A 25,733-nucleotide genomic window follows, 5' to 3' on the forward strand; every position below is an offset into this window, starting at 1 on the left:
TGACATTCGTTTCAGTTAAAACAACAAATTTGTCAAAAAGAAAAAAAAAAAAAAAAAGTGTTGATGCTCCCTTTTCTTTCTCTGCGTGGGATGCATCCCTTCCATCTCCGTGGGGTGCCAGCGCTTCTCATCCTCCCAGCGCCGCGCTGCAGGCAGCGAGCCCAGAGGCTCCCCGGGAGCACCTGAGCTGCTCACCACGTGCAGCACTGGCCCAAGTAATTCTTTTCCAACCAAGCCAGATCCTCCTGCCCATATTTTTGACCATCCAACAGTAGGTGGAGTTGTGGTTAATGACAGGGCTGAAGCCAAAGAGCCTCGGTTCCTTTTACAGTTGAAAACGCGATATCGATACATTGATTGCTTCAGAATTGCAGAGAGATTAAAATATGCAGGAGATGCTTGGGAATCTTCCCTGAACAGCGAGGATGTGCTTGTCTATTGATAACCAGGCTTAGAAAATAAAGCCTATATTGATCCTGGATCGATCTGAAAACCTCTCTCCACTTCTCTTCCATCAGTGAGGTGAGGAAGCCCGCCCGGCACACCATGGGAGCAGGAGCCCAGCACCCGGCTGCTGCGGGGAGCCAGCAGGTCCTTCTGGGCAAGGAGCACACCACGAGCACTGGGTTCAGGAGAGAAACAACCCAACCCTCTCTGCAGGGGCTGGGGAAAAGCCAGGGAATGGCTGGAGGCTCAAAGCCAGCACCCAGGGATGCCAAAGGGGTGCTGGGGATGAGGCCACCACAGCATTTGGCAATTCAATGCACCTGGGACGTGGTTTGCAGCTAAGCACGTGTGAAGCCCCGCACCTGGCACACGGCAGCTCCCAACCCTCCCTCTCTTCCCGAGCAGCAGATTGCCAGAGGTTCTGGGGGGGTTTCCCAGGACTTTGCCTTTCTTTGCAGTGACCCCGTGTCTTGGCAGCCTCATAAAGAGATCCAGCAATGGGCTGCACGCAGCAGGAGAAAGCATTTCAATGACTCTCCCCCCGTGTTCGCTGTGCACAGAGGCATTATTATTCTCCATTTGCATTACTGTCACACCGAGAGGTCCCAGCCAAAACAAGCCTCCGCTCTCCTGGGTTTGGCACAAGCACAGAGCAGCAAGCCAGGCCCCTGCAAGCCTGAACTCTGACCTGGGCTGGGGTGGGATGCAGGGCAGGACAGAGAAGGGGGAAGAAACCCCCTTCCCAGGAGCTTGCTCAGAGATTTTGGCCTTTTTGAGCCCTCCAGCTAAGAAGCCAGCAATTATTTCAGTGTCACTGCTCCCCACACGAGGACGTTCAGTGCCAGGGACTTCAAGCTGGGCTTGGAGCAACCGGAGAGGCAAGGTGCAGGGCAGCAATGCTCACAGGGACTGGGGCAAAGCAGCTCTGTCTGCAGCATGTGCACACCAACCCCTAAAGCACAAGCAAGCAAACGGGGTGTGCCCAGTCTCGCAGCCATCTCCCCCAGCTTCTGGTCTCTCCAGGCACCGCCTTGGCAGGGTTAATTCCTGTGCACAACAGGACCCCGAGAAGTTCCCCGAGAAGCAGCTGGACGGATCTACACCACTGCGAGCTCTCCTTTGTATCCAGGACTCTTTCCTGACGTTTGTCTTTTTAAAAGCAACGCCGTTCATATGAAAAGTTGATTACTTCCACTTGTTATAATTATTCTCACAAATAAAATCCAGCTATTCCCCCCTCTGCGAGTATGGGGGATAATGGTCCTTACCCTTCTCAGCAAAGCGTTTAAGTACCCAGCCTGAGAAGCTCTGTTCAGAGCGCTAAGTGTTATTATTAAACTGTCATTAAAAGCATTTCAGGAGAAGTTCATAAAACCACAGGGATTTCGGGCGTCGCAGCGGCTGCCAGGAGGGCAGCTCAGCTCGGCAGATATTGCCAAAAGTGCCAGCCATGCGACAAGACCCCGCTGCCTTCAGCAGCCTCTCCTGGGGCAGAATGGACAGTGCCAGGATAAGCTGTAAGCCCCTTACCCATGCTGTGCCAGGGGGATCAGCCCCCACTGGGACTGGGATTTGGTAAGGGGGGTACCCAAAAGAGCCCGACCAGAGAGCCCAGAGCAGCAGCGTGCCACTGTCCACCACATCCCCTGGCAGCTGCCCGAGCCTTCGGTACCGCAGCAGACACCGGACACTCACAGAAGCACAGGAGATTTGTGTGACTGTGCAGGATGCTCTTTTCTTGCTCTCTCTCCCCATTTAGTCCTGGCAGAGCAACCAGCCGAGGCGATTGCAGAGCCCCGGGAGCAGCTTCAAGCAGGGGCTCTCCGCCTGGCGGGGTCTGCTCGGTGAAGCTGGGAGACTTCTGGGATAAACTGGAGCGCTGCGGTTTCAGGGAATAACACTTCAAAAATGGAGGGAAGCATATTTAGCAGCAGCAAGAGGGCTGGAAATAGAAGGAAGCCTTTGAAGAGCCTGGCTGCTGGATATGGATGTGAAAATTACGTACAGCAAGAAAACGCGCGCAGGGCTGGCAGGCAGGCTGCAAGCCCAGATGGGGACGGTGTGTCTGATTGCAGAAGAGCCTTTGATTTCACTTCTCTTCCTCACTTCTCCACATTAACATTTCCAACGCTAACAATCCCCAAATGGCCACGGGTCCAACAGGGGAGAGCATCTCCTTTAGGTGCCCAGGGCTCCGGCAGGGCCCAGCACCATGCAGCCGGCCTCCGCGGCTCCGTGCCAGGGGCTGGGGGTCCCTGGTGCCTCTGGCTGTGGTGCCCGCAGAGCCAGGGCTTACGTAACAGCAGGGACGTGAGCGCCGTGTGTGCCGAATCCCAAAACTGTCATCGCAGCCTTTACAAACCCATTTTTACCTCCCTAAGTGTGGCTCGTCAGCGACGAGCATGAAAGCTGCAAAACCAGCATGTTAACTCGGGACTGCTCGGCGGAGCCTTTCGGAGGAAGAAATAGAGCAGACATGAAGAGATGCTGAATAAATATCCCTATCGAGCCGTGATGCCTCTGGCACCGGGTTCGTGTTTCTTGGTGCATTTTACATGTTTGGGAGCGGAGCAATGAGGCCCCGGAGCCTGACAGGGACTTGTGATCTCTTCCCAATTTTCTTGACAAAGCTGATGCCAGGTTAAAACGGCCAGGGGAAAAGGGGCACGTATCTGTATACTTGTCACAGCTGCTGGAGTCAGTGAGGAAATTAAAAGTCCTGGGGTAAAATCTAAATATATATCTGCAAGCAAAGCATGAAAAGCTCTCCGGCTAGTGCAGAGCAACCCAGCACGGCTGAGTTCCTTTTCCAGGAGAGCACGTAACAAGGCTGCTGCCAACCCCTCAGGGTTTAATGGGAGCAGTGATGGAGCTGACACCATCGGGGCTCCACGGCGGTGCTCGTGGTGAGCGATCCCCGCATGGCACGGGCGGCACGGCGGCTGCAGACCCACTCCCCCTGCACTGCCTGCCATTAGCTGCAACCCGTTGCCTGCCACCGTAACGAACTTTGCACTGTTGGTGTTTGTTACCCCGAGAATTCATGTGGTGCCTTTTCCCCGTGAAGCAGAGGATGCCTCGCAAACACTGCTCGGTGCAGTCGGCCATGCCCATGGTGCAGCGGGGACGCAGACGTCCCTGTGGCCAGGGTGGGTGCATGGCGTGGGGTAGGCTTGCAGGACACGGAGCTGCTAACACGCACCACAGAGACTTTCAAAATGACAAAGTCGTACCTAATCTGCAATTTTAAAGGACTCTGAGCCTTTTCTGCATGAGTTTTTTTTTTTTTTCTTCCCCAGAAACTTCGTAATTAAACTATTAAAATTCTAATGAAATGACCTTTAAACTGCAAAACAGTATTTGCAGAGGAAATGGCTCCAAGGTTCTGCTTAAAATGCGGAGAATTTTAGCACCTAGAAGCTTTCCTTAAAGTTTTTTTTTTCTTTTCTTTTTTAAAAGATGAATCTTCAAAGGAGAAACTTAGGCCCTAGGACTCTCCATCAGCTCTGCCAACTGTGTCTCACGGTAATAAAAACTTCCTCTGTCCTCAGGGCCGCTGGATCATTTGACATACCATTCGCCATACATTTCCAGTATCTGTCACCGCTCATTTTTCTAATACATTACATAAGATAGAGAAAACTGCAAGTCCCTACGAAAACAGATTCAGGATGCGCTGCAGAAATGAGGCATGAACTCGGTGGAGTTTCTGACAGCCTCATCGGGCTGTGTGGGAAGGACAAGAACAGGGTTTGTACCAGACCATTGACCTCCAAGTACATTTCTTATTTTAAATTCAGCGAGGAAGTTCTGCTTCCCACCAAACAGCGCGCTGTAGCTGAGCTCTGCCATGAGCCAGGCATCACTCAACGCCCAGGCAATGTGCAATGTCAAGGCTCATGCTGTGCCCAGGTACCACTGGGGGCACAAACAGGCTCTCTCTATTCACACCCACAGCCTAAAGAAGGGATCAGCACCAGGACATGCAAAGGAGAAGAAACATTCCCTGTGTGCTGCTTGGCCATAAGAACCACCAGGGAAAACATGCAGAGTTCCTAAATCCTTAAACGCAGCATTAATGGGATGGAGATGGTCTTTGGTCTCCCTGCGTTTGGTATACACTGGCAAAAATGGAGTAAAACAGGCAGAGCACTGCATGAAACACCATGTGCCTGATGTGAGGGGCCCCCAGAGACCCCTCTGCATGACCCCTGAAGTTCTCCCCGAGGAGCTGAGTGCTGCTGTACAGGAGAGCTCTGCGCTGCCTTCTGCCGAGGAGTGAGAGCTGAGCGACAGCCGTGGGCAGCAGCCAGCCAGGAGGCTCCAGGCTGCTGCTCGTCTGCCAGCAGCTTCTGCTCAGCCCCATAACCAAGTCCTGCATGGGGACAGGGACAGGGACAGGGACGTCCCTGCTCAGAGCCGGTCTGACAGCAGGTGCTGCCTCACAGACACCTCGTCCTCGCTGTCTACATTTACAGTGAAAAGCACACGTAAAATATAAAATTCTTGGCCTATTCTCATATCTCGTATAAGGACACACATCAATAAAAAGCAACAGACCCCCATTTTTTAAACAGTGTCTCCACAGAGAGCTGCAAACTGTTATTTCTCAGCGTCCCTCCACTTACACTCGTTCTCGCCAGGCAGAAGCTTTCAGGAAGAAAGGCTGTTTAATAAACAGACATCTACAACATACGTCTCTGATCTCGCAGTCTCATCATCTGGAAATGAGTCCATTAAAGCAAGTGAGAAACTCTCTGATCATTAAGTTTGTTTAATGTGATCAAGATGAAATTATGCCATGAATTTGTTAATATCTGAACCAGCCAGTTCAGTTGTTCTCCCTTCTCTCCCTAAGACCTGGCAGTGAGAAACAGATCAGCTTAGCAAGGAAAAAAGCTTTAGAAGGTGTCTTAATAGTTAAAACTCCTAAAAGTTGCTCAAGAAAAGCAGCCACCAGGTCCCAAAGCCGATTTCTGTGCCCTCCCACGCTCACTAACGCATCCGACCAGCAGCAGCACCCGCTGTGCTCTCTTACATCATTAGAAGCGAGCATGGGCACACCAAAAAGCACCCGCGGTGCCGGAAAAGGGCATGGGACTCATCCAAACATGCGTTTCATCTCATTCTACCCTCATTCCAAAGATTCCCCTGCAGCAGAGAGGAAGGGCCCTCCTTTGCCTCCTCCCTCCCCAAAAGCCCGGCGGGGCCGTGTTCCGCTCCGCTGGCTCCGGAGGACGGTCCCTGCGATCTCAGCCGCGCACAGAACCAGGCAGCAAAGCGGCCCATGGGGATGGGAGCAGCAGTATTCGGCAGGACAAATCCTTGCATGGCATGGTGCCATTTGCTTCAGCGAAGTTACACGCTGAACACAATTTGTGCCTTAAATCCTAAGCTGGAATGCCTGCCTGCAGCACAGCGCATCCCCAGCTCTGGAAAAAAAAAAAAAAAAAAAAAAAAGAAAAGCACATCAGAGGAGACGACGACACTTCCCTGTACAGCACAGAGGCGGAACAGCCTCTCTGTGCAAAGGATCTCCCTGGATGCACCTAACCAACCCCATGGGGCAAATGCCAGGATGGATTTCTACCTCATCCCAAAGCTGAGCACCAGCTCTGCAGCCCCAGCATGGACAGCATGAGCATCCCTTGCACCATCCTGCTGCTGCAGCCTGCACACCCCAGCTCCACGCCTGTCATCCCTGCCACGAGCCATCGGAATGGCCCTGGGCATCAAATCCAACCCATTGGGTTCAGTTTTCTCAAGGATTTGATAGCTGGGCTTTGCTCTTTTTCACAGCTTTTTGTTTTTCTGTTTTTATCTCACGCCATCGGGAAGCGTCTGTCCTTCATACATACGCAATGTGCTCTGCGCACGTCCATGAGCAAAAATCTTTGTACCACCACTTTTGACCCTGGAAGGCAGCTCTGAACATTTCATAGCCACAAAGCATTGCATCCGGCATTAAAATGCATTTACAAGCAAAGTTCCTAGTAAGAAAGAAATATCTCCCATTAGAGACCATAACAAGAGCAGGCCAGAAATTGTTTTTCCTCTCAATTTTAGCCCAATGGCTGCTGGCAATAAACCTCTCCATCAGCACTGGGCCGTTCTAAGTGCAGATGTTGTGGGAAGTCCGAGCGAAGTGACAATATTGAGCGTTAAAAGCACTTTGGAGAAAGACAAAGAGGAGCAATCGCTGGATGCCAGCTGTGGCCGAGGCTCGTGAGACCTTACAGCTCTTTGTGCCACCGTCCCTCCACCACGCGGCACTCTTGGTGACCCAGCAGGCCGTCAGCTCCCGCAGCAGAGCTTTCCAGCTCACAGAAACACCCGTACAACAGCTCAGTGACAGCAGCACGAGGGATCAGCCCAGCCCAGAGGGATTCTCTGAATCCTTTCTCTGCACGGGGAAACCTCGCGGTGCCAATTTAGCGAACTGGAACCGAAGGCACATATGTAGGCAGTGACGAACCTGAGGCAAGAGGGGGTGAGAAGGTGCACAGCAAAGGCAAGCGGCCCCTTTCCTGCTTGCATGCCGGCTGGTGGGCGAGCACACTCATGCACGCCTGTGTGCGTGAGCGTGTCAGGAAGCGTATGTCACCGTGCCGGAGAGGCGGCGCTGCTCTGGATGACTAGAAAGACCAATCCAAAGTCATCCGAAGTGGGAACTGAAGTGTCAGAGAAGGCCTCCACTCCCAACAGCGTGGGCGTAATTGCATCAAACTGTAATGAAGCGAGCCCGTCTTCAGAATCCAAGCCTGGGAACAGTGACTAAATAGCTTCACCGAATAAATGTCTTTCCAGGGACCAGCTGTAACTTCTTGCTGAGAAATATGAGCACCTCCTAATACCCTTTCCTCTAGCCCTGAACAAACAATGTGACTGTGCATTATAAATACCAAGCTAAATTAGTACACTAGCATGCATTGCAATTATTTCAATTAAGCTCTCTTCTAATAACCAATTACTACCCATTTTATTAAATTAGAAATTTTTCAAGCAATACTCCCATACGGAGCTATTAGCCCAGAGGCAATTACACACTTCACACTTTGACACGTGGACACTGGGTGGATGAGTTTCTTTAGGGCTGTGCAGCTCTCCCCTGCCCCAGTCCTGCAATCACACCCAGAGCCGGCCTGAAAGGAAAAGTTTTAGACGGTGTAGAAAGCATTTTAGCTTTGAAAAAATGCATTTAGCATCTGTCCACAGGAGAGCTTTCTGTTTAAGATTTTTGACACACACACCGAGTAGCATGCTATGTGCAGCAAGAGGGCTAATTTCCAATTAAATAGCTCGTGGTGATTTATTACGGCATTCAAAAGTACGACAGCACATCTTGGCCCGATGCTGATGTCCTAACAGCCAAAGATCTCATGCCGAGAGCCTTCCTCAAAGGCACGAGCCACCGGCTGCCCCACGGGAAGCCACAGAGCTCACGTTGGTGTCAGCCACCAGCGGCAGCACCGCCCGAGCCTCAGCTGCCTCCTGAACCAAGGACAGAGCTGGATGAAGCTGGGAGCAAGAAAAAAGAAGGAGAGGAGCTGTCCCCATGGCGAGGGGCTGGTGCCTGGTGTGGCCACTGATATGCTGCGTCCTGGCCGTGCCGCTGCCACCTGCCCGCTGCCTGCTGGAGCAGGGCTCCCATGTGAAGCGCTCGCTCCACCAGTCCCAGGGGTGGAAAAACAGCCGCTTTTGGCAAAGGCCTCCCTTCCTCGTAAACATTGAGCTGTTTGATTTTTTTTTTAAATTATTTTTTATTTTTTTTGCTGCTTTATGACAGGATAGCGCATTTCTCAGCGATGTCACTCCTGCCCACAGAATGGCAAGGTCTCAAGCTGACATTTGCTGAGCATCTTCACCACCTGCTCCCCAGAAACGCTCCTCTCCTCGACAGGGGAGACGTTCTCCTCGGCAGCTCCTGCCACCAGGGAGCTGCACCTCGTGCTTGGCAAGCAATGGCTCGCGGAGGGCCAGCACGGCCATAGCAGCAACACAGCATCAAGAAGCCCTGCATCGACCCGAGGTCAGGAACAGAGTGCAGCAAGGACTGATAAAAGCAATGACTTTTCTAACAGCCACCACCAGAGCCCGGGGACGGCCGTGAGACACACAGAACAGCTCTGCAACCAACCTACCCGCGGCCCAGAAGGGAAACTTGCAGCCCAGACAGCAATCACTCCCTGCCTGAAGGTAGCTGCTACGTTTGCCAAGCAATAATCCTGCTCCTGCTCGAGCCTGCGTGGGTTGCAGGAGGCGCAGTCACTGATCCAAGCACAGCCGCTGGAGTGCAGTCGCTCCCTGCACACCCCCGCAGATCCCTGCCCCAGGGCACCTCAAAGCCGGGGCCGTCGACGTGTGGCACTGCGGGTGACAGCCACACGTGGCAGCAGTGCCAGCAGAGCGTGGATGCACGCACACGGGTGAAATCCTCACTCAAAAAGCATCTGCTTAACAAAATCCAACGCGACTGAATTCCCAGCGGCTTCAGTCTTTCTTTGAATTCCCAGGATCTTCAGTCGCAGAAGATGGGAGGGTTTAACCCAACCTAAAAATGATTTTTTTTTTTTTTTAAAACTCCTACTGTTGTGACAGGCGGCATCAGTTATCAGTGTTACAGGGACAGCACCGGGGCTCCCATCACAGCCGTCTAGAACAAATACCCAACGCGTGAAGGAAAGCAGGAGGCGCAGGAGGAAGGGGGAGCACAAGCTCCACTTCCACACTTAACTCCAAGAGCTTCAGCAACCACAGCCAGGACGACACCAGCACCAGGCTCCCCCTGCACGCCACAGACAGCGAATTCAACCCACTGCTGCCAGCTGTGTGCCAAGCCGCAGCCAGAAGCTAGAAGACAGATGACAGTGAGGCGTTCCGGAGAGAATAACAAAAATCACAGTTTTACCAGGGGGCCCGGGGAGCTCGGTCCGACAGGAGTCGTGTTTGCGCTGTCCTCAAGAGGGCTCTGCCACGGTGTTATGGAAGAACAGCAGCAAAAGTCATTTGTGACACAGAAAGCGTTGACACGAGCAGACACGACCTAGGGCCCGTCCCACACGTGCCCCACGAGCCCTCTGGGGGCTCCCCAGGGGAGCCCCCCTGCCACCCAAAGCAGCTTCCTCGCTTTTCTGCCTCACTGAGTCAACAACCAGCTGTGTGCTCCCCCTCTCTCACCATACTTAAATCTTTCTCCCTTGAAGCAAATCACTTCTTTGGTATCCTGCTCCCCGCTGACCCCACGCGCTGTGAGCCCAGCCTCCTGCACCACTTCTCCTCCCTGCAGCCGTGCCCTGGCCTGGCCCTGAGCTCTCCGAGCCACGGCTCTTGCACACCATGGACGCACATTTGCACACCCACACAACAGCTGCAAAAAATAGGCAAGGAAAAGCAGCGACGGCATCTGCTTGGGGAGAGGGTGAGAATGAGCTGTGCTCTGTCTCAAGACGGAGCCTGTTCAATGGGAAAAAGTCCAGGCAGGTTTCCGCTGGGTTTTTCTACACCCAGGTGCCCAGCAAAAATCTACCTGACTGCAGAGACTTCAGTTCCCAAACTCGTGGGCTTTTTGGGACTAAACACTTTGCAGTTGTTTTGAAGGTGGCACGATCCTGAAGCTGCTGTCCATAAAACACCAGCTCTGTGTCCTGTTTGTCCATGAAGCCCCACAGCCCCAGGACACCTCCCAAAGCAAGCTGATGGAAGGGGAGCCGTGCAGTCTGGTCTGCCTTCCTGCAGGACACAAGCACTGACCGTGCACCACAGGCCCCACAGCAAGCACAAGGGGGCAAAGTGACTCGGAGCTCCTGCAGCTCTTCTAGAAAGTTGCAGATGGCCCTTGCAGGGCACATCTGTCACCCACAATGAATGGTCTGAGGTAATCTTTAGAACAGAAAATAATGCTTCAGGATGCTTGAAAGCTAACGTAACCGGTGCAGAGCATTTCTTGATCCTATATCACAGGCTACCTGCTTGAAGGATAGGTTTTCTGAGTCAGAGACTTGGAGATCATGCCCTTTTTTTACTTTAATCCTCTAGTCAAGCACTCAGGTTCACAACCTATCTGCCCTCCCAACACTTAAGCCCCGTATTTCAACTCTGTCACCACCAACTCCTTCATTACCAAGTATTTATCACCTAGAAACACTGAGGGGGTGATGCTGAAATGCACCCAGGGGACCTGCAGCCTGGGGAGCCTCCTCCCCCAGCTGTACAGGGGAGATGTGAGGACACGAAGCAAGGTGCAGGGACGGGGACACTGAGATGCTGCCTCCCCAGGGACCGTCAGCCCCACAGGAGCAGTGTTCTCGTGCTGGCTGGGCTCTGATCAGCCCCCTGTGGTAACACAGGCAGCTGTGCTCGCTGTAACAGCAGCTAAATACTCCCAAAAAGAAAGGAAGGAAGGTAATGACAGCACACGAAGCTCAACATCATGTTTTACACAAAGTGAGAGGCACCTGTGTATCCGTAACTCCAAACCCTCTGACAGATGAGGAGGAATGTGAGATAAGTTATCTCCTACCAACGTAATCCAGCTGGTAACAAAACGATGCCAGAAGAAACCTCCGGTTCCAGTGGCTCCTGGGCTGGTGCTGCTCAGCCTCAAATTGCTCAGCACTGCCAAGCCCTCCTGTGCCAACTGCAGCCAGCACAGCTTCACAAGTACCTGGTGACACATTTGTATGGTGCCTGCACAACCCATTAACTGAGCTGCCAGGAACGAGGAACGTGAAGCATTTTCTTTGCACATTAATACCCGTAGTTTTTGCTACAGATCCAAGCTGGTGCCAATGGAGCAGAGGCAAATGCAGCATGGCAAGGAAATCTGCACTAGCTGCAGGGTTTTGGCAGGCAATGTGTTCACTTCCCTGTTGATAAGCAGAGCTGAAAATAGTAGACTATAAAATTAACCCTGAGTGGAACGTCTCGGAAAGAGAGAGTTCAAACTGCGGTCCCTTATTTCTCTCTAAACCTGTGTGCTGCACAAAATGAGGTTTCTGAGATGCTGCGCCTTACACAGGGATTTTCTGACCGATTTATTTAGGATCTGCTTGCGATTGTTTCACTGTGACCACACAGAGGTCTGCGAGAGGGGCCGGGCTGGCTGCAGGAGGCCGCAGCTCCAGCACCCGTCTCCCCGAGCAGGCGGTGCAGAGGAAAAGGAACGAGCACCACCTTCAGAATGGCAGTGAATTGTTTCCCTCGGGAACAAGGATGCAACTGTGACTTCAAGTGGTGGGAAAACATAGCAGAAAAAAACGTAATGCATTCTCTGCAATTACAGCTAGAGCTGCCAAGCTGTTTCTCGTGCTGTCATTGCAGCAGATGTGACAGCCACGGTCTCACTGTGACCTCCCAACCTCCCCAAAGCCGGCGCAGCCCTCCTGTTAATTCCTGCAGGCAGAGGGTTTGCTGCAACGACAAATATCATCATTGCTTGGCCAGATCCATGGGCACAGACTCATATTCTTGATGCTTCCCCGGTGCAAAAAGTGAGCCAGGTCCCATGTAGATCTGTGCCGAGATCTTACACACAGCCAAGCTTCTTTCACTGGCTTCTGTGTGATTTCTGCTCTGTACCAGCACGCTCAAGTGGCTGCCAAGCCATGCCCAGGAGCTCCCGGGAGCAGCAAGCAGAAAGGCAATTCTGCCCTAAAAACTCGTCAAAAGGAGCAAAAAATCCTCCTTTTGTCAGCATGGTTCTTTATCCTGTGGGGAGCCTGGTGCTCCCCTGACTGTGTGCCCAGGTCCCTGCTCTTCCCCTCTGCTCCAGCACACAGTGGGAGCTGGGGGATGGCTCCTCAGCCGGGGTGACACTGCCCGCACCGTGCCACAACACCCAGCCCAGCCGCCCCCAGGGCGCTCTGCTCCCCACGCTCCCAACAAATTGAATGGAAACCAAGCTGAAAGTAAATAAGCCGGAGAAAATACACCAGGGAGGGATGGAAATTGGAGCCCTTAGTGTTAAGTTGTGCTAAATAACTGAAAATCAATGTTGTGCTTCCCTTTCATCGCGGCACAGCTGTACGTACTGCATCACCCCTGGGACACCTCCGCTCATTCCACGAGGCTGCTATGTGCACTCGCTTTTATTGCCAGCAAGGGCCCGCTGCTGACAGTAAAAGCAATATTCCTGAAAAGAGTAATGACATTTTGTTTATAAAATAATAGATATAATTGTAAGAGAAGTGCATTTCTTCTCTTCCTCTATTACTTTCATAACTTTACTAATATTCCTGCTGACGTCCAGGGGTTCTTGCCTTAAGATGAATACTCAACGGCACATCAATAGGTACAAGGAAACCTCAGTTCAAAAAAACCCTGAGCACCACATCAGTTAAGACACCCCATTAGTAACCATCACTACGGCCTTTCAGAACAACTGAAAAAGCAAACCACAATTAAGAAAGACATATATCATTAAAAAAACAATAATCTACAAACAGAGGGAAAGCCATATCTGTTTTATAAAGCCGCCCCAGGTTCCCAACACACTCTGCCCTCCCACACAGCCCACCAGCAGCCGGGCTGAGGACCCCATGGCAATGCACTTCGGTGTTGCATGTGTGAAGGGCCAGGAGCCACTGCAGCCCTGCCTGTGATGTGTTTGTGGGCCCTGCGTGCAGCGTGTCCAGCCCCCAACAGCTCAGGCAGCACCTGGGGACTGAACTTGGTCTTATCCACAGCCCTGGATGGCACAGCAGAGCTGCAGGCATGATGGCACACTGGCATTTTCTCTGGAAACAGCTTCACCACCCGCCCAGCCTTTTCTGGGAAGGCACGAGGGGCTGGCTCGGGGAGGGGTGTTAGGGCTGCAGGCTGCCTGAGCTTCCAGGAGCCCGTACTTTCCTGAGTAGCACCAGGCCAAGGCTTTCTGACAAAGCATTGACTAAGGAAAACAGCTTAATCCCATTAATACAGGTTTTGATTTTGCTTTGCCAGGTGGCAAAAGCAGAGAAGATGCAATTCAATCCGAGTGGTCACGCAGGCACTTGTACATTTCGGTTTTGGATCCCAGCATCTTCCCCAGTTATTTATTACTCAATTTGGAGCAGGGCTCGGGCGTCACAAGTGAGACTGAGTCACCCCTGGTGAGATTCTGCACACAGGGATGGTGGAAAATAGGGTCTTAACAGTGACTTATTGGTGGACCTGGCTACTAGGCAATAAATCTTTCTTTCTCAAGCAAGCGACCAAATTTCTGGCAAATTGAGAGCCTCAGCCAGAGGAGTTTTGTGTCAGAGAGGTGCAGCAGAGCTGGATCTCCTAAATCCAAGCACAAAGCTTTACCACTTAGTACAGCCAGTACAGCCTGCGCTGACACTACAGGCCAAAACCTAAAATATTGACCATTACCTCACCATCACAGAAATAAATGTCTTTAGCTTTTGGACGCACATGGAGATTTTTCAATTACGATCCACATCTTCCAAATAAAATGAGAGAAATTACCCATTAAATCAAATGGCAATGAAGTGGGGATTCAGCTGCAGATATATTCAGGAGACCTGACAGAAAGACACCGAACTGGGCTCATTTTCATTAATGTAATGATGCATCCAATGAGGATGTCACTTTGGGCATGTTAGCATGAAACTACAAGTATAATATCCTACAAGTCTGATATTTCAGCACTACTGCTTGCTTTTGCCATGTATAATCCAACCTGCCACCTCTTAACAGAGGGAGAAGCTTTCAAAATCTATCTAACTTGGAAGCAGAAATTTAAAAGAATTCGCCCTAGTTGCTAAAACCTTCTCTTTTTCTGGTTATGCAACATATGAAAAATCTTTGATTTGAAAAAGAGTCGTTAAAAATTTTATAGAGATGTTGCTGAATTCTTCTGCACAAGCAGCTCTTCCAAGCTTCCTCACCCATGAAAATGGTTCTTTGCTGATAATTAGTCTCAGAAAATGCACTTAATCAAAGTGATATCCATTAATTCTTGCTACTGTAAATAGGACTGTGGCTTGTGATGATGACGATTTTCTGGAAAGTATTCAGACTATTTAAATTAGGCAACGATAAGTTCCTAATGGTGCTGCTCTGAGATAGTTTAATTTTATTTATGGGCTTTTTTTTTTTTTTTTTAAGCATGCCCCAACACAGTTGTCAACACTGCCCAAGAAAAGAGAACACAAGAGATCAAAAACTGCTGTAGTCAGGGCAGCAAAGATCAAAGGGATGCCACAGCTTGCAGTATGAAACAATATTTATCAATTCAGCAGATGTGCTTTCTCAGCTGCCTTTAATCAGCAAACACCAGGATCACCTCGGAACAGAAGCCCTCCTTGCAGCACTGGTGGGATCCTACCTTCAGCTCCTTCTCCCTTCCACCAGCAGCCCTTGGCCTTGCCCCTACACACACAGGGTTTCCACAGCACAGAGGATTCCCATAATCCGAAGAGTTGTGTGCCAAGTGGGTGAAAGGGTAGCCAGGTAAAAGCAGGATTTGTTCCCCTGGTTCTTCACCTTCGTTTTGTTACAGGCCCGACACCGCAAGCTCTGCCTTTACTGCTCTATTCCAGTGGCTCTGAATGACTTTCACGACAGCAAAACACGAGTGAGATAAGACATGCAGCACTGCCATCCCAGAGGAGAACCAATCTCTTTATCTTTGACATTGACAGAACCTTCCAAAACGAAAGAAAGAAACTTCTGAACTAGACAGGACTTGGAAAAGGCGAGTGAGGCAACTCCTGTATTCCCAAAGAGAAGTCTCCCCAGAGAAAATACCTCCCAGTCCCCATTAGTCAGATTTCTGCCTTGAGACAGCAGTTTGTATCCTCTGGAAACATAGAACTGAATGGCAGTTAATCCTGTTTCTATAAACTAAATGACCTGCCTTGCAAAAATGCCAAGCACAGCATTTAAATACAGCTGCACTGCATTTAAACACAGCTAAGCCCCAAGTCTTCCAGATGCCTCACGGCAGCGAGTTCCAAACACGAATAAGACGACGTTGGAAGGAGCATTTCCATTTGATAACTCTAGATTTGCTTGTCATTAGGCTTTTCACTCCCCATTGCACAAATCCACTTACCTCCCCCACTGCTCTTCTAGACGGTCTTTTCCTATTTGTTTCCTGGCTGATTTATTAACATCCTCCACACAACGCTTAAAGTATTATTTTAATTTTCACGTCAATCGGTCTACCTGCCAAAGGATAAACCTTACTTGGTTAGATTGACTATCTTCACCTTTCGCAGTCCAAAAATAGAAGTAAAATAGGCACCATGTTTTCCACCTGCCTATTCACTGATTAGTTCTTTCAGTTCTGTGGGTTGTCTGGACACGATCTCTCCTCCTGCCACACCACATCTCTCTAATTGCCCACTTGTTCCAGCAAGCTCTCATCAAGCTCCAGCAATCTCCTCAAGCTCCAGCATTACCTCATTCTTTTACCTCGGATCAGGGTTGGTGTCTCCTCAGCATCCTCTCTGATGAGGATGGATTAATAAATATACCACAGTCATCCCAGTGCTGTAGCAAAGCACTTCAAAGCACATCTCCGAGCTGCTCGGTATTTATAAGCACAGCATAGCCTAAAAGGCTGTCTGCTTTTCTTCTGCTGGCCTAAATCAGCTACTGATTCAGTTGGTTTGGAACAGATTAACCTAATAGTGACAGCTACTCTGGAGACTTTGCTTCACCTCTAAGGCCCAGAACCACTATGGCCTTGGACAGAAACGGAGGCCGAGCAGTGACACTGCCAAAAACCCTCAGCAGAGGCTCCCCAGACTCCCAGTGGGGTCAAGAAGCCCACATGCAAACAGCAGAGATGTGCTCCTAAATTTGCACTCCCAAACACGTTGTGAAGTTATTTTCTAAATGAAAGGAAAGCCAAACAGCTAAACATAACAGCCCACAAAGGCGGTGAAACAAAGACACCTTGAGAAACAAGGCTAATGAATTTGCCAAAATAACCCAGAGTATCTCCACAATAAAATTAAAGAGATTCTGAATCGGAAACATTGAAATCTAGATGAAAAGGAAAAGTAAGGGTTATGACAGTGAAACACTGAAGAAACACAATCTATAATTGCTATTTTCTGCACTTCTGTTCCATTAAAATACTTACATATGAAAACTACTGAAATGCTGAACTTCAAACTTATTCTAATGATCCGTATCATAACCATTCTGAAATTCAGATATTTTCTACAGCAAGAATTTCCAAACAACCTGTCACTTGATACCAGAAGACTATATTAATGTTTAAATGCCTGGTAGGGAAATTTGGGCTTTAAAAACATAAGGATCACAGACTCATTTTTGAGAAAGACTGATTTTTATGCAGCTATAAAAGTTAGGAATGCTTATCTAGAGCATTTGTAAATCCCACATTCTCAAACCCAAATTCATATATATATTTTGTCTGACATTTATGCATGAACTAATGAGACTACCTTTTAACACAGACGCACAAAAGCTTTGTTTCAGGTCTACCAGATACACAGCAGCTACCCAAAAGCTAACTCGGCAGCAGTGGAAGAGGGATTTTCAACAGCTCTCCCTGGTCACATCGTGCAATCAGTTGATGGAAAAAGATGACAATCTTTTTGATTCCCCACTGGCAGTGTAGCTCCTTGAATTTTATCATATGAACAGACTTGAAAGGACAGTTATTCTTCTTGTTCTCCATGTAATTGCTCCTCTTATGGAATTCACTTGCCTCTCATGACATTCTTCCTCTCGCTTTAGCTCAGTCAACCCAGTAATAAGCCCCCACCAGCCAGGAAGGAACAGCAGGCTTGGTGCTCAAGCCACAAAGCCCATTTCCCTAGACAGCCCAAGAAAGGGAGAGTTGTGCCACATCCACAGCAGCTCTTTTGAGTCAATCTGCTCCTATCGGCATTCCCTGCCGCAAAGACAGCCTCTGAGAACAGGCTGGCTGAGCTTTACTTCTGAAATAAACGTACGCACTCATGCACACGGCTTAACGGGGAGTTTCACCAGCCCCTCACCTCGCCATCTGTACGCTATCCACCTCCCAGAGAGCAACCCCTTTCATCCTCGCCATCCCTTATCAGGACTCCCAGGGACAGCAGACTGCCTGGCAGACCCTCAAGTCTCCACATCTGCTTCCCCAGTACCCCCACAACTCCCAGTGCCCAACATGCCCCCGCGCTCCCCGTGCCCCCCACCCGAGCCGTGCCCACGCACACCGCAGCGCCAGCTTCCCGGGACGAGCCCACAGGCCCACCCTCCTCCTCCTCCTGCCCCCCGGCTCCTCCAAACCCACCCCAGCACCCCGATGTACCCAACGCCACCCGGCGCCCACCCCCGGCCGCCACCAGCACCGCGGAGAGCCCCGCGCCCAGCACCGCGGAGAGCTCCGCACCCGGCGCGCTCAGCACCGCGGAGAGCTCTGCGGGGCCCGGGGTGCGACCCCTGGCCCCAGGATCGTGTGTCCCCACCCGGGTACCTGGGTCGTCGTCCCCCCAATGGCATGTGACCCCCCCAGGTATGTGTGTCCTCCCTCCGGGGTGCTCTTGTCCCCCTCGGGTACGTGCGTCCCCCTCCGGGTACTCGTCCTCCACCCAGTACACGCGTCCCCTCCGGGTCCGTGTCCCTCCCCCCGGTCCGTGGCAGAGCCCCCCGAACCTGTCGTCGCTCTGGAAGGACTGGTCGCCCAGCAGCAGGTCGCGGAAGCGGTAGCGGGGCGGCAGGGGCAGCACCTCGGACTCCAGCTCCGTCATCTTCAGGGCGGCGATGTCCAGGATCAGCCCGCTCCTGCGGCCCCCGCAGCCGCCGGGCGACGAGAGCCTGCGGGAGACGAGGGGGCAGCGGCGGTGAGATTGGGTTTTGGGGGGGGTGGGGGGGCTCCCTGCCCTGCCCTGCCCGGCCCTGCCCTGCCCGTCCCCCCCCCCCCCCTCCCGGTACCTCCTCCCACCCCCCCGCAGCCCCGCACGCACCGCCCGTGCATTTACATTGCGGGGCCGGCGGCGGCGCCCCCCCGGCAGAGCGCCCCCCCCGGGGGCATGGGGGCGCCCGTGGGGCTCCGCCGGCTTCGGGAGTGGGGAGGGGGCAGAGCTCGGGCCTCCCCCCCCCAACCCGGCTCGGCTCTGCTCGCTGCGCAAGGAGAGGAGCCCCTGGAAATGGCAAGGGGAAAATCAAACAGCTCGCAGGGGAGCTCTACAGCTGAGAGCCGAAGCCGGATCCTCCCCCTCCGCTCAACCCCCCTCCCCACCACCCAAGGAAAAAAAAGTAAGGATGGTGGAGAGACAAGGAGACGGCTCCCCAGCTGTGCCGGGAGCAGAAGAAGCACAACCTCCTCCCCAGACTGCCGGCACTTAAATCATCCGGACAGTCCCGGTATTAAACGAGAAACCGCGAAGGCTGATGACTCAGTCATCTGTCCAGCCGCCAAGTGTCATGGCCGAGAGGATATATCACCCGTCCCTCGGCGTGCTCACGCCTCTGATCAGAGGTGCGGGGGATCGCGGAGCCTGGGAGAGATCCAAAGCGGTGGTTCAGACAAAGAGGGCTTTGTACGGTCACCTACACGCAGCCTGTTCCTGCCACACAGCAGAGAGGCGAAGCTCAGCCAGCTCCCAGACTGGCATTCGAGATGCTAAGGGCGCGTCTTTGCTCTCCTTTGTCAAACCACACTCACCAAACATGGGTACTACACCACTCCCCATGCCATCTAGAGCTGCCAATTAGAGCTGATGGGAGTTAAGCTCATTTCACAAGGCAACAAAGCCATTGAATCCTGGAGAGCCAACGTGCAGGCACACAAAGCAAGATCCCCGGTCCCGAGCCTCTGGGTCCTGACTTCAATTTCAAATTAATCTGCACCATGAGAGTCACTCCAGTTTCACCGGCCCTTTGTGGAAAGCAGGATGGAGGGGGAGAGCTCAGACGAAGGAATGTGGCACATCTGCAGCAAGACAATTCTTTGCCCTCACACATAAGCTTGAAGTGAGAGGTATGCAAACAGCTGGAAGGGTCCAACTCCTGCCAGAGGCACTTCCAAGGGGCTCACCCCAAGCCTCCCCAAGACTCACTCCTACCACCGTCCCTTGGCCTCCAGCACATAGCGTACAAGCTCATACAGGGGAGAAAAAGAAAAAAAAAAAAAAAAAAAGCTTCAAATAGCTTGACAGTAGATTATCAACAAGCAGACATCTAACTTCTTGCTGCAGGCTGCAGAGATCTGAGGCTCCCCAGATCTTCTCCTACCTCTAACAACTCAACCCCATACATAACTCCCCAGCTGACGAGGTTCCAAAGTGCTGAGCAGCTGCTGGTTGTAACTTTCTGGAAGAGCAACCAGCATGCAATATTTCTGCTGAACACAGCCCCAGAAGACAGTGCAGCTCGCTCCCAGCACTTCAGATGATTTTCACTAGGTTTTTTGCTACTTAATTCTACACCCCCAGAGCTTTTCAGTTCCTTTTAGCTACCATATGCACACTGCAGCCGAGGCTCGGTGCTGAGTAATGCATCCGTGCAGGGCCTTGGGCTTCATGGAGGTTATTCTAAGATAAAAATTGATCTGAAACTTGGTCTATAAGAGAAATCAGACCAAATTCCTGTCAACTCAAGGACTCCCTCTGGATCAATTGATATAAGCACAGAAGGTAGCTGTCCATCTCTAGCTCACGCTGCAAAAGAGGATCTAACGCTAATCTAATCACAAAGCCACAATTAAGTCTTTCCTCTTAGAGCCCAACCATAGTTATGCCAAAAGCCTACTTTCACCGGAGCACCCCCAGCAAAGCACAGGTCCAGCTGAGACTTGTTGCTTTGAGGAACAGGACAGCAACCTAAACTTGCACTTTCAAAGAGAGAAAAAATAAGAATAAATAAGAAAAATCATCATTATACTTATATACTTATTATCCTGCATGCTTTAAAATGGGGAGCCAGGTGCTGACTCCAGTTGTGGGCAATTGTATTTGCATCTGAAGTGGATTGTTACACACAGCAATTGCCTTTGATTATTAGGTGCCTGTTTAAAGGAGCGAGGATGTTGCTTCCTTTCCCCGAGGAAAGGCACAAAGCTAAGGCTGCTCAGCTCTGGACACACCGACTGCCATGTGGAAAGGGCACCTTTACGCAGCACTGCCATCGCGTCCTTCCTGGTGTGGGTAGGGTGAGGGTAGGCAGGGCTGCCGTGACCCTGCACCCACTGGAAGCTAAGGGCACCCTTATCTGTGCATGGCCATCCTCTTCAAATGTCAAGCCTTTGTTTGATTGTTTCTCTAACATCATTCCTTTTAAACCAAATTAATCCATCCCTTTTGGCCTCAGACCATGCATCAAATTCATGAAGCAAAGCAAATATTTGCCAATGTACTTTATTGCTTCTAAGAAATTGTAATAAAATCCAGCGATACAGTATCTTTGGAAACACAGTTTCTGCTATGTATTTGCATCGGAGTTTGTTCTCACATCCACAGTAACACCTACATTTTGCATACATTCCTTTTTTATTCTCACGTATAGAATCATTCAGAATTTTTACAGTTTGGCACATTTCTTTATTCTGGCTTCAGATGGAGGTTTGGTAAGACAAATATCACAAGCACCTATTTGATAAAGACATCTTTCCTACACACTGACTTTAAGATGTGTTGCAAATCGATGCTTCATGAAAAAAAGTGCTACTGCAGTGCACCCAGATTTCCTTACATCGGTACAGAGAATTTGCAACCCTCCTCTCCGCCCAAACATTGGGATTCTGAGCTATAGAAATGCCACAGAAACACAGACAGTTCTTCCAAGCAATAGTGGTATAAAATAAAAAATTCATGAACAAGCTTGCTTATTGCATAGTCTTCAAATACTACTGGAAAAAAAATAAAAAATCCCAAAGTGGTTTATAGCTAAATACAGGACTGCAGCTTTATTTTTATCTTGCCTTTCCTTCCTTCCTCCAGAGCCACGTACAACTAAAAATGCACGCTGTAATCAGCATATGGAAACCTCAACACTATTCCACTTCATCGCTACGACACCGTCTCTCCCCCAGCTTGGCCGGCTCCCCGCAGCAAGCAGTGTGCTGCGAGGGGGACACCCTCCTGCTCTGCGCCTTGGGAACACACAAGCTGGGATCAAGCTGAGCGTGATCCACCTGAAACCTCGCCATCACTCTCTTCTACCACTGAACTGCAGCCTGACGCAGTCACAGGGCCATTTCAGCAAGCACAACTGCCCCTTGCAGCATGCTCCACCAGGTCACAGAGCTGCACCAGCCTTGGTTTTCTTTGGTAAGCATCCTCATGCATGGGCTTGTAATGACCTCTTTCCTTCTTCCCTTGCTTTATTTCCCCAGAGGGCATACAGGAAAGCTTTGCTGATGGCAGCATGGTCCCCAGAAACTGAAGGTACACGCAGGAGAGCAGCAACAGCCCAGGCACCCACCTGCACCCAGCTGCGGGTGCTCAGCGTCACCGCCTGCCCTGCAGAGCTCATCAGACACGGTTCTGGTCCTTATCACCCAGAGACAGCCTTGCCTCAGAGGACACCCCACAGGCTGGTAGCTTGTTGCAGTGCGTTTTAGGATTTTACCACTATTTTTGAGTGTATACGTCAATGATGAGGATGGACACAACCCAAGTTCCTCTGATGCTTCCTTGCATGCTGCGCAGGACATGCTTGGCAGCCAGCCCGTGCCATCTCTCACCCTCGGAGCAGGAGCTCTCTGGACCCTGAGCTCCCCCTCCAGAAGGTGAGTCCCATCCCCTTCTCTTCCTCTGCAGCACTAAGAGTGAGGTCCCACAAGAGCATGTGGGTCTCCAAGCTCCTGGCCCACGCCCAGCCCTGATCCCATCAGCTGCTGCCTGCGAACAGAGCCCTGCAGGAAATTCTGCCCTTTCCTTTTCTATATTTATTAAAATATATATAATCATCATTTATTTGCTTCTCCTCCCACAGCTCTTATGGTTACCGGGTTACAGTTGTCATTACCCCTTCTTTTCTCTTCTATTTTTTTTTCCTTCTGAGTGACATCCCTGTGGGGTCTCCTAATGGCCGAGTGCGTGGGGAGCAGGCACAGCCTCCGGAGCTGGGCTGCGCGGCTGCTGCACGCGTGGGCACTGCTCTCTTGGCCAGGAGCTGAGTGCCCTTCTGCAAGGGGCCATGCTGGGGAAGAGCACACACACGACATGTGGTTTTTCCCCCCAAAAAAACACATTTTAAACATCTATCTTCTAAGCACAAGTCTCATAACCAAGAGGTAAGCAACTGCAATCAGAATGCCTCCCAACCTTAAAAATAATCCACGAGGAACAAAAGTGCTGCAGGATGCACAAATGGAGCCTGCCCCAGCACAGCCTCATGAAACACCACTCCAAAGGAGCATTCATTGAGGGCAACCCCACAGACCAAGCGTGGGGGCAGCAGTGATGAACTGGTGAGCTTGCAGTGCTACTCCACGACCACACATGAAAAAGAGCTCAAACGACAGGCACTGAAGACCCAAGCACTACAGCCCTCAGCTTGACACAGAGATAGGGAATCAGGAGAAGATGAGAGGGGATCTGTTTGCCTCAATAAGACCATTTTCTTCGTAAAACATTTCTGTGTCTACAAGCAAACAGCTTCCACGTCATTTAATTTTTATCAGCTTCTTGTTGCTTGTAGGATGGTCACACTTCTTGATTCAAAAAGAGTTTTAAGTGCTCCAAAGGATACAAAGAGGCCCCTCATAACGTCCATGCCACCGTTCCAGCTGCTTTTGGCAGCCTTGTCCCAGGCCATGCTCAGTGGGTACAGCAGGTGCAGAACATCCCCACACACACATGCAAGATGTGAAGTGCTCGGTCTCCCAAATTTAACTCCTGCATCCACATTTGCATCTCCCTGAACAGCCACACTGTCCATGGCAGGGGCTGCAGTTGCTCAAAACTTCTACATAAAACCGCTCAGACCTCTGACGAATCCATCTATTGCTTCGCTTTCAACAAGCGGAGGCAATTTAGCTCCACAGGCCTTGCAGAAAATTTAGCATTTTGTGTATTTCACTTTGAAAACTAACAGGAAGCGTGAGTCAGTGCACAACTCCGCAAGCGTTCTCCCCGCTGGCAATGCTATTTTCTAGAAGATAAAAGTATAAATTGTACCTTCCAGGTCCAGAGTCGTTTTTCTTATTAGACAACCCCGTATTAGCAATTCAGTGCCACATATCCCCATTCCCTTCTGGCCTGATGCACACGTACAGTTTGTACCGCAGGGTAAAACTCCCCGCAGCCGAAGCCCCGCCGAGGAGGCTTGTCACCCCCCTGTCCCAGCAGAAACACGCCGGCATCAAGCTCCCCTGGCCCAGCCCTTGCACCAGCAGTGATTGCTCCTGGCAGAGGTAAACACGTTGGGCTGATGCCCCAGGAGCCAAAATAATGTCGGGGGAAAGGAGGAGGGGAGCAGAGGCTGCATGCCCTGGGCACAGACCAGCTCCCTCCTCCGCCAGCCTGGCCTGGGGCTGCCACACCAGTGGTGCAAGACCGAGGCACAGAAACAGGTTCCAAATTGTGACATGCATTTAGTTACAGCTAATCTCTGGGGGGATGAAGCCCCCCAGACTCAAACGGCCTAGGCCAGGACAGTCCCTGCCCATGGCCACCTGTCCTGCCCGGCCCTTCCCGGCACCGCAGCCATGAGCAGCCTGTGCGGGAAGGACAAACCCAAAATGCTCCCAGCCTGTGAACTGAGGTCGCTAACCCTGCCGGGAAGCTGCTGACCCGGTGATCTCTGGGGCTATTTATGGATTTCACCATTAGACTGGATTTTCCCCTCACACGCTGCTGCTGAAGAGCAGGATTCCCCGAGTTCAGCCCTTCCCAGCAAGGGCTGGAGCCTTTGTCCTTATCATGATGTTGGGTCTGCAAGGTGGCCTGGAAGCACGTGCAAGCTCACTTAAAAGCAGAATTGCTCCCAGAGTTCAAGAAGCCAAGCAACAAGGACAGATGCTGCTGGGAGTAAGAAGCAATCCCTCCCTCACGATCCCATGCCACGAGGCCCCTCGGTGTCGCTGGGGGGATTTCTGAGCTCTGCACCCCGGGCTCCCTGAAATCACCGGGCCTTCAGTGACAGGGTGCTGCCACGGGCAGGGACAACAGGCTCACAATTCCTGCCAAACCACAAAAAATTAAACTGAAACAGATTATTAAACTAAAAAGAGAGCAATGCACTCATCACAGCCCCCGGCTCTGTTCCTGGAGCCACTAGCCAACCCTCTACTATTCCCTGTGTAAGGAGGGGATATAATTCCTACCGACACCACCACAAGCCCCCACACCTCAGTGACTCCTCTGCTCACCTCCTTTAGCTGTTGCTTTTCTCAATGCAGCCACGCTCACTGCCCAGCCCCGGGGCAGCCCATCTGTCCACAAGCTGGAGATGCCACAAGGAACCTCGCCCACAGGTCTCTGTCCCCCTTTTTCCAAGGTTTCAGGTCTTTTCGGATGCCCTGAAAACCTTTCTGGCTGCACACACGCTCCTGGCCCAGGCTCTGCAGCCTGAGTGCTCCTCGGCCACCCAGCCTCGCTGTGCTGTGTCCCTTCCCGTGTCACCCTTCCCACATCACCCAGCAGCTGTCCCTGGGGACCCTGCTCCAGCTGCTGACACCGCGAGGAAGGCCAGAAGGCCGAGTGGGTCTCAGCTCTCCCATGCAAACACTCCTCATCCCCCCACAGACCCTACTGCTCCATTGCAGGCTCCATCCTGCCAGCACGCCCCTTTGCAGACTCAGGCAGACCTCCTCCCTCCAGCCTGGGGTGCAGAAAAGCTTTCCTCCAGCTAAACTGAGCCTTGACAGAGCCTTGATAGTCCTTTGCCCTTGTGCTGTTGCCCCAATCTTTTATTTATTTATTTATTTATTTTTCCTGGGGCTTCCCTTCCCCACACGGAGCTTACCTGGGACTGATTTCATCCACCCCACCTTGGGAGCCAGCCAAAAGCCTCATCTCTGTAGATGCCTGGCTGCAGGCAGGAGAAAGCTACCTGCTCCCAGCTGCCATCAGGATGAGCAAGGAGAGCCCCTCCAGGCCGAGCTCGTTAATCCCCAGCATCGTTATACCCAGGAACGGACGGCACACCTGGTATCCCACAGCACGGGATCCTCTCACTCACCCTTCTGCTCCCAGCTCTTACATGCCCTCCGAAATCTGCCAGTGCCCAATCCTTTTCAGGCTCATATTAAAAATAAAAAAAAAATAAAAAAAAAAAAAAAGGCTGCAAAATCAGGACACCGCTAATTCTTGCTAATGATCTGCTGGGAAAATCCTCCCCTCTGCTCTAAGCAGCCAGGAACAAAGCACAAAGAAGAAACTTCTCGGCAC

At 51.4% G+C, this 25,733-nt stretch overlaps 1 protein-coding gene across 5 annotated transcripts in view; it reads right to left on the bottom strand.

Moving 5' to 3' along the window:
• KCNT1 (potassium sodium-activated channel subfamily T member 1) overlaps positions 1-25,733 on the bottom strand; it is a 66,887-nt gene that overhangs the window by 35,341 nt on the left and 5,813 nt on the right. For all 5 annotated transcript variants that reach the window (XM_082775388.1, XM_082775389.1, XM_082775387.1 and 2 more), the window contains exon 2: positions 18,052-18,213. In XM_082775388.1, coding sequence (XP_082631514.1) covers positions 18,052-18,213 — 162 coding nt within the window. The remainder of the gene's footprint in view (positions 1-18,051; positions 18,214-25,733) is intronic.

Source organism: Aythya marila (genome assembly GCF_965140915.1).
Source record: "Aythya marila genome assembly, chromosome: 19".
NCBI classification, from domain to species: Eukaryota; Metazoa; Chordata; class Aves; order Anseriformes; family Anatidae; genus Aythya; species Aythya marila.